The sequence below is a fragment of the Capra hircus genome, chromosome 20 (assembly GCF_001704415.2).
Source record: "Capra hircus breed San Clemente chromosome 20, ASM170441v1, whole genome shotgun sequence".
Lineage (NCBI taxonomy): Eukaryota > Metazoa > Chordata > Mammalia > Artiodactyla > Bovidae > Capra > Capra hircus.
Genome location: NC_030827.1, coordinates 8,077,710 through 8,095,741, shown reverse-complemented (window position 1 = coordinate 8,095,741; position 18,032 = coordinate 8,077,710). Strand labels below are relative to the sequence as shown.

At 38.8% G+C, this 18,032-nt stretch overlaps 1 protein-coding gene across 1 annotated transcript; it reads left to right on the top strand.

Moving 5' to 3' along the window:
* On the top strand, positions 6–17,641 carry UTP15 (UTP15, small subunit processome component). The gene is made up of 13 exons (XM_005694556.3): positions 6–220; positions 4,951–5,114; positions 6,083–6,175; positions 6,264–6,448; positions 7,558–7,736; positions 8,196–8,321; positions 10,115–10,250; positions 11,920–12,004; positions 13,383–13,532; positions 14,256–14,357; positions 15,798–15,931; positions 16,099–16,157; positions 16,614–17,641. The coding sequence occupies exons 2-13, from the start codon at positions 5,025–5,027 to the stop codon at positions 16,832–16,834; spliced, it is 1,560 nt and encodes a 519-aa protein (XP_005694613.2). The 5' UTR covers positions 6–220; positions 4,951–5,024; the 3' UTR covers positions 16,835–17,641.

Sequence of the window (18,032 nt, the reverse complement as noted above, 5' to 3'; positions counted from 1 at the left end):
CTGCGTCACCCAGGCTGCGTGCGTCTCGGGAGCCTGCGCCCTGACGTCACCTTCGTGCGACCCGACGGGCTCTCCTGTTCGCAGCGTGTTTCAGGGGTTTCTTAGAGTATCCACGTGATCTTCTGCATGTTCTCCTGCATAGTCAGGAAGAGGACTGGTGGGGTCCAAGAAATTCTCCTTGACGCTGGGGTGTCTCGGCGGACCGTCCGGGCCCACGGAGGTAAAGGGGGTTCCAAATGAAGGTACCCCAGACTCGCATCAGGCCTTCCTTGATATCTAGCATGTTTCCTTGGGGCTTCCCGGTCTCCGCGGAGTGGCTAAAGCAACTCCTTAAGCAACCTCTCAGGATCCTCGCAATTTAGTTTCTACCTAGATTTTCCTCCTCTACGGTCACTGTCCACTTCTACTGTCCTCCGTTATTAGTCCCTGGAGTAATCCACTCCCTTTCAAAGTAGTAGGCAGATTTCCATCTCTGTCTTTACTTATGTGGTTCTCTCAGTTTCAGGGCCCGCTCTTATTAAGTGGTTAATTGGTTTAAATATTAAAGGCCCAACTGAAATGCACTCTTGGAATGTTTCTGGTAGCCTCCCAGTTAAAGTCTCGTCTGAGCGTTCTGTTTTCTGTATATTACTTATAGCGTGCTTTTGGTATTCTGCCTTGTGATGTAGTAGTACCTAGTTTTCATTCAGTCCCGGTTTTTTTCAGGCTGTTACCACTCTGATTGTTTCCTTCCTGTTCATTTTCACGTCACTTCTTGCGTCCGTGCTTTTGCACCGTCTTGCTTCCCCTCTCCTGCCTCTGATGCTGTTCGTCACTTTAATCTGGCAAACCACTGTAAAGTACTTCTTTCGAGGCAGTTATGTTCTCCATCGCCTGTATAGTTGACCCTTGAACACTGCGGTGAGGCAGCTTTCGGGGCCCCTACCTTCTTGGGAGGGATAACTTACAGTGGACTCTCCGCGTATGGGATTCCTCCTGGGCTCTGCTTGTGCTTTCAACAAGCTGTAATTCTGTAGTACTGTGGTATTTACTGTTGAAGAAAAATCTGCTTCTAAGCAGACCCACACAATTCAAAACTGCTGTTCAAGGGTCAGCCGTGCTCTAGTGAGAGGCTAAGGCCCACAGACAGGCTAGATCTGGCCAACTGTCTGTTCTGGGGTCGTCAGTGATCCATGCATGCTTTTTATAGATGAATGTTTGTGATTTGTTTGCTGATGGATATGTGCTAAGTGGCTTCAGTTGTGTCTCACTCTCTGCCATCCTATGGACCTTAGAGCTCCCCAGGCTCCTCTGTCCATGGGGATTCTCCAGGCAAGAAGACTGGAGTGGGTTGCCATGCCCTCCTCTAGGGGATCGTTCCGACCCAGGGATCGAGCCTGAGTCTCCTGCATCTCCTGAATTGACAGGCAGGTTCTTTACCACTTTGCCAGCGGGGAAGCCCTATTTGATGACAGGACACATCATTCAAAGTCCATGAAACTTTCTCCCCCTTCTCCAAAGAGTCTCTTTCATTCATAAACAGAATATCATACTTACAGTTATTTGGGGGTAGCTTGTTAGTAAAAAAATTTGGAATTTTTTCTTTCTTGGTATGTAAGTAACTACATAATATCCTCCATTTTGCCTGCTGGCCTACAAAGCCTAAAATATTTATTCTTTGGCCTTTTACAGAAAAACTCTGTGGATTTGTGCTTTATAGCAGTGTTTGCACCACCCATGGTTTTAATTTTGTTTCCCATATAACCCAGCGCAATGCTTCCTTTTGTTCCTTTCACAAATATTTCTTTGAAAGTGAAGTGTTAGTTGCTCAGTCATGTTTGACTTTTTGTGATTGCATGGACTATAGCCAACGAAGCTCCTCTGTCCATGGGATTTTCCAGGTAGGAACACTGGAGTGGGTATAATCATTCCCTTCTCCAGGGGATCTTCCCAACCCAGGAACCAAACTCATGTCTCTTGCATTGCAGGCAGATTCTTTACTGTCTGAGCCAGGGAAGCCCCCATTGAGCAATTGTTTTTAGTCTTCCAGACATGAAATGTTCAGTTTTAGTTTGGCCTCTAGAGTCGTGTCTGACTCTTTGCCACCCCATGGACTGCAGCATGCCAAGCTTCCCTGTCCATCACCAACTTCCAGAGCCTGCTCAAACTGTTGTCCATCGAGTCGGTGATGCCATCCAACCGTCTCATCCTCTGTCGTACCCTTCTCCTGCCTTCAATCTTTTGCAGCATCAGGCTCTTTTCCAATGAGTCAGTTCTTTCCATCAGGTGGCCGAAGTATTGGAGTTTCAGTTTCAGCATCAGTCCTTTCAATGAATATTCAGAACTGACTTCCTTTAGGACTGACTAGTTTTATCTCCTTGCAGTGCAAGGGACTCTCGAGTCTTTTCCAACACCACAGTTCAAAAGCATCAATTCTTGGGTGCTCAGCTTTCTTTATGGCCCAGCTGTCGCATCCATACATGACTACTGGAAAAACCATTGCTTTGACTAATGGGGAGAAAAGATCATTATGTTGCCATATGATTAATTGAATTGACAGAAATACAGTCGAGTAGCTTTATAAAAGACAAGCCCGTAACCTAGCTAAGGACGTCAGAGGTTTCCTGGAGGATGTGGTTCTTGAATATTAAATGATAACATATTGAAAAGCAGAGACACTACTTTGCCAACAAAAGTCCATCTAGTTAAGGCTATGGTTTTTCCAGTGGTCATGTATGGATGTGAGAGTTGGACTGTGAAGAAAGCTGAGCGCCGAAGAATTGATGCTTTTGAACTTTGGTTTTTGAGAAGACTCTTGAGAGTCCCTTGGACTGTAAGGAGATCCAGCCAGTCCATTCTGAAGGAGATCAACCCTGGGTGTTTGGAGGAAATGATGCTAAAGCTGAAGCTCCAGTACTTTGGCCACCTCATGCGAAGAGTTGACTCATTGGAAAAGACCCTGATGCTGGGAGGGATTGAGGGCAGGAGGAAAAGGGGACAACAGAGGATGAGATGGCTGGATGGCATCACTGACTCTATGGACGTGAGTTTTAGTGAACTCCAGGAGTTAGTGATGGACAGGGAGGCCTGGCGTGCTGCGATTCATGGGGTCGCAAAGAGTTGCATACAACTGAGCGACTGAAATGAACTGAACTGAACTGAGGAGGTAGATAGAGATCTTTCTTGCCAGAGAGGACAGATGAAGACAGATACTGAGACAAGGAAGAGCATGGTGTGCTAAGTGAGTAAAAAGAAGTGAAGCTGGAAAGATAAGCAAGGGCAAGATTACAGAGGGCCTTAATTCTGCTTGAAGGAGCTTGCACCTTCTTTTCCGGGCAGTTTTGGGCTTTGTAGCGAAAGCTAGATTTGCATGGTAGTTTGGTAACTCTGACGGCTATTTGGAAGACAGACAGAATCAGGGAAACCTTATATTGCACTATTTCAGTAGTTGAGAAGATGAGAATTAGGGCAGTCTAACTAGGTAGTGTGGACATTATGGAGTTTAGAAAGATTTGGAAGGTAAAATCAGCAGCTCTTGCTAAATATTACATGTTAGAAGTGAGAAGGAACGATAAGTTAAGACTGATTCAAGATTCCTAGCTTATGCCAATTACCAGCTGAAATGAAGAGTCTCAGAGTGTATGAAGGCTCTGACCATGTCTGTTTCACTGGGCATTGTACCCCAGTGCCTAAAACAGTGTGTTACTTTGTAAGTACTTCAGTAAACAGAAAAGTTTCCCTTTTTTAAATCATGAATTGCCATGTTTCCTCAAAGCCTTTAAAATATGTTGCACCTGTGTATTTTGGTGTTACTGATACAGTGTTTTCAGACTTTTGAGAATAGAAGAGTTGCTCTACTGAATCATTCCTCTGTTGCAAATAAATGGTTCTGGAAAGACATTTCAGCTTAATTGCATGTCAGTTAAAAGTTTTAATTAGTTGTATGGCAGAAACCAGCAAACATTGTAAAACATTTAGGTAAAGTCATTGTAAAGATCCTATGGTATGTGAAGAAGTTTATGCAAAGAAACACTCTTGATGTTGTGAAAAGTTATTTTTTAAACCTTAGATTTAATAGAACAAATGTGGAATTATAAAAGCTTTAATTAATCTTTATTCTGTCACTTTAATTTAGAATTTCACTTCAGAATTGTTTTATTATTGTTTTCTTTCTTACGTTTAAGCCTTTTAAAATTAACTAACTTAATTTTAATCTTCTACATCAGAATATTAGATTTTTATTTTAAGCTTTTAAATTTAATTTTATTCTTCTACATTAAAATATCAGCTCTGCTTTCTTTTTGGCAGTGTTAGGCTTTCAGGAAGTCAGGTGCCTAGTGAAGTGAAGTCGCTCAGTCGTGTCCAACTCTTTGTGACCCCATGGACTGTAGCCTACCAGGCTTCTCTATCCATGGGATTTTCCAGGCAAGAGTACCAGAGTGGGGTGCCATTTCCTTCTCCATGGGATCTTCCCGACCCAGGAATCGAACCTGGGTCTCCTGCAATGTGGGCAGACGCTTTATCAGGGAAGCCCGAGGTCCCTAGACTGTGTTCTTACAGGTTAAATGTTGTCTTAAGTTTAGTTTTAGGAAGCATTTGTAGTTGCAGTTTCATGTTAATATTTTTTGTTGTTAATAAATGAACGTTCCAAGCAAGTGTGTTTCTCTCTGCTTTGGCAACTGGATGGCTGAGCCAGATTTATTCCCAAGGGTTGTAAATTGGTCAGTGACGTGTGGGAACATTTGTGTGTAGTCTCTGCGTATAACTGAGCAGATAGTTCACTCTGGTGGCCCTATCTGTTTTCTTCTTGTTTCCTTTAGATTGTCTCTTCTGTATTAACTTTTAATGGTTACTGATCACTGATCTGTAAGCTACCACACAACCTTTGGAAAAGACACAGAGTGAGAATCATAACTGTGTATAGGTTTATGAATAGTAGTAATGTGTATATAAAATGTTTTTTTTTTTCAGACAAAAGACAGTCACTTTAATTACACCAGTTTCAAATTAGTTACCCTTGGATAACAGTGCAATTATATGAAAGTATGGCTGGTTATAAGCCTGTAGCAATCCAGACATATCCTGTACTTGGTGAAAAAATCACCCAAGATACACTGTACTGGAACAACTATAAGGTAAGTGTAGACAAAATTAAGGGGGTACTGTTTTGCACTTAATGCCAATTTCTCCAGCATTTGTTAGACTTTGGATATGCTAGTAAAGAGTTAATAACTAAAAATAATCTGTCAGTAGCTTATAGTTTGGGTGGAAAATTTGATGTCTGATTTTTTTTTCTTGGAGTTATATAAAAGTCCATATTCCTTAATCAGTTTAATAATACAGGTATCTAACACACAGTAGATGACTATATCAGTGCAAGTGAATTAAATTTTAGAATTTGAATCTCATATGAAAGAAGGTTTTTAAAAAATTTTTTTCTTAATCTCAGGAGGAAGAGATGTAAAATGAATTCTGTGCCATCTGAAAAGGCTAATTAAATGATTTTTCTTTATAAAAAAGATGATTGACTTAATAGAAAAATGGAAAGAGGTTGGGATTGGAAAGTTTATAGGAAAGGAAATTTAAGTGGCCAATAAATATACTAAAACAGCTCCAACTTCACTCATAACTGAATAAATGCAAATTGAAACAATAATTGGAGAATTATTGAATAATAATTTAGATACGTTTTCATGTATAATGTTGGCACAAATGAAAAATTTTGATCATCGTTGCTGCTTGAGGTAGGGAAAATTGGCGCAAACTTTTCACAGGGCAATTCTGGCCTTATCTCTTACGATAAAAATAACTTGTGAATTACACAGCTTGGAACTTAATCAGTGAATAAACTCTCCAAAATTTGTGTATGTTATCCTTATGTGTGAAGATGCTCATTGAAGTATTATTTATAATATTAGAAATCTCAGAAAAACCTGTTTGTTAGTAGTGGACTGGTAAAGTAAATTATGGTATATCTTATAATGGATGGTAAAGCTATTGCTCATATGAAAAGTTAGCTAAGATGTGTTAATGAAAAAAAGGCAAGGTACAAAGTAGCCTGCATGGTTGTAACTCTGTTAATACTCTATTATTTTTCATTAAGACACCTGTTCAGATCAAGGAGTTTGGTGCAGTGTCAAAAGTAGACTTTTCTTCCCAGCCTCCATATAACTATGCAGTCACAGCTTCTTCAAGGGTAAATGTCATATTTTTCTTTTACGCCGTTTATATTTACTGCTGTTCTTGAGCCATCTAGTAAAATGCTGTTTTTTATCTTGTTGTAGATTCACATTTATGGCCGATACTCCCAAGAACCTATAAAAACCTTTTCCCGATTTAAAGACACAGCATACTGTGCTACTTTTCGACAGGATGGTAGACTCCTTGTGGCTGGCAGTGAAGATGGTGGTGTTCAGCTTTTTGATATAAGTGGGAGGGCTCCCCTCAGGCAGTTTGAAGGCCATACTAAGTAAGAGACACTTGTTGTTTTGTTTTTTAATTGAAGTATAATTAGCATACATTCTGTTAGTTTTAGATGTACAATGTAATGCTTCGGTATTTGTGTATATTGTGTAATGATCGTCACAATAAACTGGTTCGTATCTGTCACCATGCAGTTACAGATAGTTGTTTTCTGTACTTTTGTTTTGTTGTAAGTTCAGCTGGTTTTACAGGCTTTGAAAGAGAGTTCTGTGACGATTCTTTACCTTTATGGATTTTATTTCCTGGTTGTTCTAAGACAGAGTGCATAACCTGGTTCAGTCCTATGGTCCATTTTGATGGGGCTCATGAATGCCCTAGAATTTTTTGTGACATTTTAGGAAATGTGTGTTTCTCTATGTAGACGTCCTATAGCTTTCATTAACTTCTCAGTGAGTTTTGTGATCCCATTGAGGTTCTAAAGGCACCCTCACAACTGTTATGGAGAACTCAAGAGGCCTGGATTATATTAGAGTTTGCTTTTTGAAATCAAGTTGGAAGGTGGGATTTTTTTTTCTACTTGTATTTGGTGTTTTGCTTCTTAAAAATTAAACAGCTGAAGGCAGTTTTATAACTTTGTTTCAGGATTACCAATGTCATCACTGAAATTTACTGTTGATTTTAAATCTCAAAAGTGTTTTTTATAGTATATTATCAGGATAGTCTTAGCTCATCAGTGAAATGTTTTAAGGATAGCAAATTCATAGAACATGATCCTGCTTAGTGTCAAGTCTCCTTAGAAGTTTTTAAGAACTACCCATTTTTAAATTTTTTAAAGTAACTTTGTGCCAACATTTAGAACATTTAACTTTCCACTGAGCAGCAAAGTAGAAATGTTAACATATCAGAAAATATAATTTTAAGGCTGTTGTTCAGTATTTTTATTAACTTCATAGTTAGTATAAGGGATATATACATTTTAAATTGGCTTGAGGATAAACATGTTTTAAAGATTTTTTAAGATTTTCTTTTTCTCTCATGATTTCTCTCTACAATTACTTACTGGAAATGAGCTGCCTTTCTTGTTATTTAGGATGTTAGAAGATAGCAGAAATAATTTTTTCTTGCTTTTTGATATATTGATTCTTGATTTTTCAGAGCAGTTCATTCAGTAGATTTTACAGCTGACAAATATCATGTGGTTTCTGGGGCTGATGATTATACAGTTAAATTATGGGATATTCCAAACTCCCAAGAAATTCTGACATTCAAAGAACATTCTGATTATGTGAGGTGTGGATGTGCTAGCAAACTGAACCCAGATCTCTTTGTCACAGGTTAGTGAAATCTTTTTCTTCCCTCTTGAAGTTGGCAATTTTATTGATATACTTGGGTGTTCCTTTGGGATGCTTTTTCAAAGAAATACGTATGTGTTTATCCTGTTGTTTTCTTTTCTTTTTCTTCTTTGGGGGGATTGTTTTTAGCAGTCCTCCACATGTGATTTGAAACATCGTGCTCTGATTTTCAGAGCTCCCCCAGTGGTCAGGAAGCAGAGGTGATGCAGTCCAGTTGTCATGGGCGTCTGTGTCAGACTCCCAGATGACTTAATCGTCTGAAGGCAGGAATAGTGTAAGGTTCCATGTAGGTTAGTGTTTCAGAAACAGACAGTGGTAACAGACAGTTTAGAAGTACTGTATCCTCTTGAATATACATATGTCTTTAAAATTTCATCTAAGCCTTTTTTCCTTTTAAAAGTTTTGTTTGAATACGCACACACACACACATTTTTGTTTTAGGGTCATATGATCATACTGTGAAGATGTTTGATGCACGAACAAACCAGAGTGTTATCTCTGTTGAACATGGACAGCCAGTGGAGAGTGTCCTGCTTTTTCCCTCTGGAGGTCTTCTGGTATCAGCAGGTATTTCTTTTAAAAATTGCTTCACCAATATTGTTTGTCTCGAGTCAGGTATTTCTTTGTCAGCGTGCACTTGAATTGCACATTTAGTTTTTTTGCTCAGACAGGTGATAAGTTGGATAGGCGAGCAGTTTTTATTTACTGAGTACCTTCTATGAACCAGGCACTGTGCTTTTATAGACATATTCTCTCCAGTCCCCTATTGCTACTGCTAAGTCACTTCAGTCGTGTCCAACTCTGTGCGACCCCATATACAGCAGCCCACCAGGCTCCCCCGTCCCTGGGATTCTCCAGGCAAGAACACTGGATTGGGTTGCCATTTCCTTCTCCAATGCATGAAAGTGAAAAGTGAAAGTGAAGTCGCTCCGTCATGTCCGACTCTTAGTGACCCCATGGACTGCAGCCTACCAGGCTCCTCTGCCCATGGGATTTTCCAGGCAAGAGTACTGGAGTGGGGTGCCATTGCCTTCTGCTGCTGCTGCTGCTAAGTCACTTCAGTCGTGTCCGACTCTGTGTGACCCCATAGACGCCAGCCCACCAGGCTCCCCGTCCCTGGGATTCTTCAGGCAAGAACACTGGAGTGGATTGGCCATTGCCTTCTAGATGTGCTTAAAAGATAGTTTTCTCTGGTTTACAAAATAAAGAGGAAGTTTTAAGTAATTTGTCCAAGAAAAAGTGGTAAGTAGCAAATCACCAATCTCAGAATTTGAGAGCCCGTGTTGTGTACTTACCCAGAAATCCAGGTCGGACTCCTGCTGTTGTTCCTACATACGAGATCTGTAGCTGCTTTTGAAAACACAGGTTCTTTCAGATCTAGAATTAGGCTTCTCTCTTTATGTGACTCTTGATTGAAATGGCCTTACCCAGCAAAGAGCTGATAGTGCTGGAGGAGGAGATAATGTGGCTCAGAGTGGCCACAGTGTATTTTTTGTCAAGTTGAAACTAAGGTGTTTTTTTCATTATTGTTCATAGTGCATTTTCAGATTTATAATGGAAGTAGTAAATTGGCTTTTTTCATTTGTTAAGTCAAAATTCATGTGTTGGCATTAGAAGAATACATAGGTAGTGTATAGCTTTGCTTTGTTTTTTTGCTTAATTCTTAAATCCAAATAGAAGTTATCCCATTTTATACTCTTTTCCTCATACCTATTTGAATTCAAAATAAGTTGATAATATTGTCAGAGTTTCTATTTTTCTTGCTGTTATTTTGAGAAATGGAAGTACGTACAAGATGAACAGGGAGAATGGAGGTCTGTGTGCCAGTCTCCGTCTGTCACTATTAATTGTGTGACCTTGGGCAGTCCCTTAACCAATATAGACAGACCTTGAAAATGAGAGGTCTGTCTGATCACTGGGCGAGGTCAGTGGTTTCGAACTATGGTCTCTTTTATGAGCTGCTGCCTGTGGGGAGACAGGGCAGGCCCTTTTTCACAGTCAGGATGGGTAAGAACTGTGTCCCCACCAACCCCAGCTTCCTTGTCCCCTCCCACCCCTAGCTCTCCAGCCTCTTTTTCTGTTTTACCTGCTAGACTTTTGCTTAATACTTAATTGAAAGAAAAGATGCCAATTAAAAAAAATTTTTAAACCATTGGATTAAATTGCTTTTAAGAATGCTTCCATTTCTTAGAGTAAAAGTTACAGAGAAGTTTTTCAGTTTTGTTGGGATTCACAGAATTTTTAGGAAACGATATCTTCGTTATTCTTTCCCATTTTTGTACAAAATTCCTTTGAGGAATGATTTTATGGTGGTTTTCAGTTGTTTTCCAAATCAAACTAATGATTATTTCTTTTTGTAGGAGGTCGGTATGTTAAAGTCTGGGACATGCTAAAAGGAGGACAGTTGCTAGTGTCTTTGAAAAATCATCATAAAACTGTGACATGTTTATGTCTCAGCAGCTCTGGACAGAGGTTACTTTCTGGCTCACTGGATAGGTTAGCATTTAAATTTTCTTTCTTAATCATTCCTAGTGTCCTTATGTTTACTGCTTGAAGAAATGTTATTTCTGCACAACTTGTGATAGCATCAACATGCTGCCAAATGATTTCCATGAAAAAATCTGTTGAGTTGAAAATAGTTTTGACCTTTCATTTATACATGGCAAACTTATTTTCTCCTTTGATGTAATTTTTTGCTTTAATTTATATACTTCAGGAATTTATTGAATCATCTGAATATTCTTTTAAAATAATTTGCTATTCTGTAGTTTTCTTTTAAAATCATTATTGTATGTTTTGAAATACTTATGAGTCTGTGTATATATATTCTAGCTTATATTCTTTAAAATTTAAAACTTTGTATAAAAATTTCTATGTGTTAATGTCTGAAAATTACATATTTCTAAATATTACTATTTTCAGTAGGTATTAGTGTTTCACTAGTTAATGTTCTAGAACAGTGCCATACAACAGAAACACAGTCTGAGTTACATATGTAATTTTCAGTTTTGCCAGCCATGTTTAAAAGGTAAAATTAATAATATATTAACTCTAAAATATTATTTAGTATGTTATCAGCATAAAATTATTAATGATAGACCAGAAACAAGTTCAGCCTCATATGCATGCCCAATGATGCTTAATGATTTAAGTGAAATATAGTTGTATTTAATAGAAAAATATTTTTATACTGCCTCAATTTTAAAATTAACTAAAATAAATTCACTTCTTTTTCAGTGCCCGCATTTTAAGTGCTCATGAGCCACCTGTGGCTAGAGCGATGACCCAGTTCTAGAGTTTACTTTCATTTATCTGTTGTTGCTCCTTTTATTTCCATATTTCTTTTTTCACTGTTATGTAAAGCCTTGGTTTTTCAGCATATTTATTAAAAAGTATACATATTTTAAAAGCTAGAAAATACTTCTGATACAGAGGAACTTACCATGTAAATATAAAGCAAATTCCCTGCAGTAGTATTACTAGACAGTTTGGGACTTGATTTTTAGATGTGTCCCTTCAAAAGCTCTTGGTAAGTTAGCTCTGTTCATTGTAGTTCTCAACCCAGAGTGCCTTTTGTCCCTCAGGGGCTGTTCGCACTCTCTGTGGATGTTTTCGGTTATTGTCACAACCTGGGGTTAGAGTGTTCTTGGTATGTAGGGAGAGGAGGTCACAGATGCTGCTGAAGATCCTGCAGTGCACAGGACAGCCACCATTGCAAAGAAGTATCCTGCCTGCAGTGTCAGTAATGATGAGTGAAGCTGAGAAACCCTGTTCTTTTGGCTTCGATGGACTTTGATGCTGTTTCTTTAGTTTTGAGTTTCATCTTCAGGAGACAGTGATCTATCCTTCTGGTGGCTGGTTGAAGCCTTTATGCACACAATAAAAAAGAGTTCTTTTTTTTTTTTTAATTTATTTATTTTAACTGGAGGCTAATTACTTTACAATATTGTATTGGTTTTGCCATACATCAACATGAATCTGCCACGGGTGTACGTTTTTAAAAGAGATTCAGTGATAAATTACTTTGTAACTAATATTACTAATCATTTTTCTTCATTGTTATATGTTTTACTATTCATATATTGAATTTTAAAAAATAGTAATTTTTTATACTCATTTCTAAGATGCTTTGTGACAAAGCTCTTTTTTTTTCTTTTTTGGTTAGGAAGGTGAAGGTGTACAGCACAACTTCCTACAAAGTAGTCCACAGTTTTGATTATACAGCTTCGATTCTGAGTCTTGCACTTGCAGTAAGTATACTTTTTAGCTCTTTTAAAAAAAAAACAAAACTGACTAACGTTGTCTGTTAAATGAAACTAACATAAAGTATTAGGGTTTATCTTTGCATTTGAATAAGTATTATTTTCTTCTTGTCACAGATAATTGGGTTAAGACAATTGCTGGAATATATGAGTTGTCTCAATAACTAAGTGTGAATTCAGATTTAGGTCCTACTCATTGCACAACTCAAACTAACTGTAGTGTTGTGTAGGCATTGTTAACACTAAGGGCAGGACCTGGAAAGTAGATACATCTCTCTTCAGCACATTTACCTAAGGGTTAAACACTCCAAAAAGTCAGGTTGGCTCTCTAAGCCAAAAAACAAAAGGGCGGGTCAGGGGGCGGGTAGACAAAGGAGCAACAAAATGAAATGTCTCCTTTTCTTTGGTAACTGCTCTTTCTGGAGTGTTCAGTGTCAAGTTTCATGAGCTATTGAGGGGGAGGAATAGGTTTGAACACCTTGCACAGCTGAACTGGGAGTGGAAAAGAAGTTGTAAAATGTTTTCTTGACAAGATGTTGGAAAGTCGTGCCACCGCTGGGGCTCCCTGGTGGCGCTAGTGGGAAAGAACGCACCTGCCAGCGCAGGAGATGTGGGAGACATGGCTTCAGTCCCTGGGCTGGGAAGATGCCCTGGAGGAGGGCAGGGCAACCCACTCCAGTTTTCTTGCCAGGAGAATCCTGTGGACAGAGAAACCTGGTTGGCTACAGTCTATAGGGTCACAAAAGAGTTGGACATGACTAAAGCCGCTTAGCACGGGTCCACACACGAGTGCTGCCACATCATTCTTTTTCTAGGAAGAGGGTATGGGGAAAAATTATTTTGGAAATGTTTCCTAAGATGTTATTAACTGTGTATTATTATACCAACTGGCAGTGATAATTTCCAAGTATAATTAAAAAAGTGAAAATTTTTCGGTGATGTCTTACTCTCTGCGACCCCATGAACTATACAGTCCATGGAATTCTCCAGGCCAGATTACTGCAGTGGTAGCCTTTCCCTTCTCCAGGGGATCTTCCCAACCCAGGGAGAGAACTCAGGTCTCCCTCATTGCAGGTGGATTCTTTACCAGCTGAGCCACAAAGGGGAAGCCTGAGAATGCTGGAGTGGATAGACTATCCCTTCTCCAGCAGATCCTATCAAACAGTAGTATCTTAGAGGAATAAAATGATTTTACTTTAACTTTTCACATAGGTCAATCATGGTTAGGCAGAGAATCAGTATCCTAATGGAACTCTTGATCAAAGTACGGACAAGTAGCAAGCACATTATAAATGGTATTTGGAAGAACAAGCAAGATGAGTTATGAGTTCCTAATACACTACCTTACTTTTCTAATTGCTCTTAGCATGAAGATGAGACAATAGTTGTAGGAATGACCAATGGAATACTGAGTGTTAAACATCGGAAATCTGAAGCAAAGAAGGATTTGGTGCCCAGGAGAAGGCGGCCTGCATATCGAACTTTTATTAAGGGAAAAAATTATATGAAACAACAGGTATTTGTATATTTCATATATATTTCTTAAAGATGAAAGTTGTTAGAATAGCCAGCTTCATCCCTGCACATTACTGAAAAAGTGTATGTAGTTCACCTGGCAGTTAGCTTCATTTTTAACTTGATTTTACTTTTCTCTATATCATATTTATCTCCAGATTGCTAGATTGGGGACATTAAATTAATAAGTAATGGGGATGTAACTGTCCAGTTTTCCTAAAATGATTTGTTGAAGAAACTGTCTAATGATACTTCTTAATGCCCTGAATCTTGGCAGCATTACTGTGCTCAGAACAGTGTCTTTCACACACTGTCTGGTTTGATCTTCTAAATCACCCTGAGAAAGAATAATATCTCCATTTGACGTCTGAGAAGATGGAGATAGAAAGAAGTTATGATTGACCCAGGATTTCTTTATTGGGACCAGGCGGTTGCTCAGATGCTTGTTTTCTCTTTCTACCCAGTGACTGCTTGCTGTGTGACGAGAGTTGCAGCGAGCAGTGTCTGCCCAGGATGGAGATGTTGTGTGTGGATCCTAAGTTAAAATCACAGGCCACTAAGAACATGGTCATGTGGCAGATTGTTGTGTTTTCATTTGATTGACTTCATGGGCTTAAGACCCTTATTTATGATAGGGTTCAAGGACACTGTGGAACTATGATTATTTTGAATGAAACTCTATTTCGATATTGATCTTTCTTTGTAAATTTGCTTTTCAATGCAGGATGACATTTTGATCAACAGACCATCAAAGAAACATCTAGAATTGTATGACAGGGATCTGAAAAACTTCCGGATCTCTAAGGCACTTGACAGAGTCCTTGAGGTGAGTCAGTAACGTGTGTGCGATTTTTCTTTTTGTAAAAACTTTTTTTTTAGAGCAGCTTTAGGTTCAGAGCATAATTGAGGGGAAGGTACAAAGCTTCCCCAACTGCCATCTGCCCCACACATGCATAGCCTGTATATTTGTTGTTGAACCTACAAGGACATTATTTTTTATTTTTATAATTTATTTTTAGCTGTACTGGGTCTTCGTTGCTGTGTGGGCTTTCTTTAGTTGTGACAAGTGAGGTCTTCTCTCTAGTTACAGTTCACGGGAGTGTCCTGGTGGCTTCTTTTGTTATGGAGCATGGACTCTAGCCTTGATGTACTTCTTTCCCAGTTTGGAACCAGTCGGATCACCTCATGGCAAATAGGTGGGGAAACAGTGGAAACAGTGACAGACTTTATTTTCTTGGGCTCCAAAATCACTGCAGATGGTGACTGCAACCATGAAATGAAAAAGACACTTGGTTCTTTGAAGAAAAGCTGTGACCAACCTAGACAGCATATTAAAAAGCAGAGACATTACTTTGTAGACAAAGGTCCATCTAGTCAAAGCTGTGATTTTTCCAGTAGTCATGTATGGATGTGAGAGTTGGACTATAAAGAAAGCTGAGCGCCGAAGAATTGATGCTTTTGAAGTGTGGTGTTGGAGGGCCCCTTGGACTGCAAGGAGATCCAACCAGTCAGTCCTAAAGGAAATCAGTCCTGAATATTCATTGGAAGGACTGATGCTGAAGCTGAAACTCTCCAATCCTTTGTCCACTTGATGCGAAGAACTAAGTCATCTAAAAAGACCCTGATGCTGGGGAAGATTGAGATGGTTGGATAGCATCACATATTCAATGGACATGAGTTGGAGCAAGCTCCTGGAGTTGGTGATGGACAGGGAAGCCTGGTGTGCTACAGTCCATGGGGTTGCAAAAAGCTGGACACAGCTGAGCAGCTGAACTGATGAACTTGAAAGTGCCGGGCTTCAGTAGTGGCAGTGCATGGGCTTAGTTGCCCTGTGGCAGGTGAAATCATCCCAGACCAGGGATTGGATACAGGTTTCCTGCACTGGCAGGCGGATTCTTAGCCACTGGGCCACCAGGGAATTCTGGAGCTTAAAAAAATTTTTTTATTTTAAACTTTTTATTTTGTATTGGGGTATAGCCAGTTAACAGTGTTGTGATAGTTTCAGGTAGACAGTGAAGGGACTGTTCATGTATTCATTCAGCTGTAAATGTATCCATTCAGCTATAAATGTATCCATTCTTTCCCAAGCTCCCCTCCCTTCCAGGCTGCCATATAACAGAGTTTATTTTTAAAAGAATTATTTTGTTTCTTGCCGTGACTCAAAATTGGGAAGGAAAAAAACCCATTTAAATTTGGTAATTATTAATGAGTACTAAGACTGATTCTTTTCTTGTGCTGCTCATGTTGACTCTGAAAAATTTTCTAGCCCACTTGTTCGATAAAGACACCCGAGGTTACAGTTTCCATCATAAAGGAGCTAAATCGAAGAGGAGTCCTTGCAAATGCCCTTGCAGGTCGAGATGAAAAGGAAATCAGTCGTGTTCTTAATTTTTTGATAAGGTATGTTTTCTGTCTCTGAAATGCATGTATTTTGCATCTGAAATTTTATCTCCAAATTTACTTTTAGTTTGAGCTTTGTAGAGAACTGACAGAACAGTTTAGTAAATCTGTTTTAAGGATTTTTAAAAAGTTTACAGGTTTCGGTAAACAGATTTTTTGCTTCGTAGGAATCTGTCTCAGCCAAGATTTGCCCCTGTTTTGATTAATGCTGCTGAAATAATTATTGGTAAGTAGTTGCTAAAATTCTAGCATGCTTGAAGAGGTAGAGGTGTCAGATAATGAAATCAAATAGATTGAAATACCTTGTCTTTATCAAGTCTCCAGTAAAGATTTCATGGAGAAAACAATAATAGTAAATCAGTGCATTTTAAAGTAGAGTAAAATGTTTACAATGGATTGGCTTTCAATTGCTGGCACTAGGGTTAATACAATTTAAAACGTTTTTTTCTTTAAATACCTACAATGACCGTGACTAATTTTTAATGAGAAAATGAAAAATAAGTCAGAATTATTTCTCTCTGAAATACATTTATTCAGATGGATTGTTTATGTAAAGCATAAATTGTACAAGTACAGAGTTTTTGGTGTTTTTTATATTTAATATTTTTATACTTTTTCTAAATTCTGCTGTTCATGTTTTGTTTAGAAAGATGTTCATAGTTAATGTTTCCTCTCTTTCTAGATATATATCTTCCTGTGATTGGTCAGTCACCTGTAGTTGATAAAAAGTTTTTGGTACTTCAAGGACTTGTAGAAAAAGAGATTGATTACCAGCGAGAACTACTGGAAACCTTGGGGATGATGGATATGCTTTTTGCTACCATGACAAGGAAAGAAAGCACTTCTGTGTTGCAGCATAATACATCTGATGAATTTCTAGAGAACAATAAGATTGAATCGTAGTGTCTGCTTAATAGGAAACGTAAGAACTTCTAACATGAAATAGATTTGATGCTATTAACTACTGGGAAGAGAATCTCTTTGATACATTAAAAAAATCTATTTGCAGAAGCAATTTTATAGAAGAGACTGGAATAACTATGCTTGGAAAATAAGAAACTTTTTAAACATGGTTTTCCATGTTCTGTTTTGAATTATTTCATGGCATCTTTAGCCAGAAGAGATCTCAGTTTTGGTCATAGTGTATGTCCATCTTGGACAGGTCGATATTAATTTTAATATAGCTGAGTTCTGTTTCAACGTTTGAGTAGACACTCAGAACTCTGGAGAGGGTTCCGACTTAAGAATCCTGACAGAGGAACAGGGCTTTATTTTTTCCTTCTGTCGTGGAAAAACAAGAAAACAAATGGCAACAACCAGTGAATTCTCTAATCAGTGCACTTGGGGTCCCCAGGCTCCAGCTGAATGTGGCCCCTTTCCTTGCTGTCGTCATTTGCTCCACCTCAGCTGGTAATTGGGCTGCATCTGTTCCCGGTGTGGCAGCTTAGTGGCCAGCTCCGAATGCTTGACACGAGTTTGACATGTATTCAGAGAGTGTGATGAGGCAGATTTGATAGCTAGAAATTGTGCTCACCAGCCTGTGTGTTCTTTTTCTTCCCGTAATCTTGACTGCTGCTCAGGACAGGGCCTGCAGGTAAGCCTTCGGGACCATATTTATCCTCTTCCCCTCAGTATGCAGCCTTTCTACCAGCTTTTCAGCTTGTTTCAGGTCAGGGGAATGATAAAATTTGCAATTTCTCTTGTGACCAATAGCCTTTCAGCCTTTTTATATGTGTATTTGGAGCTTATCTTGCCGCTATCTACCTCTGAAAACCATTTTCTTTGGCCTGTATTTAGGTTATTTTTCCCTCCTCTATTCTTAACATCATTTTGTGTTTCAGAACCCCTTGTATTTTTTATGTTTTTTTAGGTTCAACGTAAATCACATATTTTATAAAGAGACTCTTATTTTCTTCTTGACTTTCTGGGATGTATCAATTCCTGATGGAGAGTCACTGACTATTCATTTCTAGCACACTGATTTTACACTTGGTCCCTTTTCCACCTTCCCCCAGTTCCTGAAGAAGTTAACTGTTTGTAAGGAAATATGTCTTAGGCTAGAAGAGTCCTTAATTAAAGGAAGATTTGTAATTTCAATCGC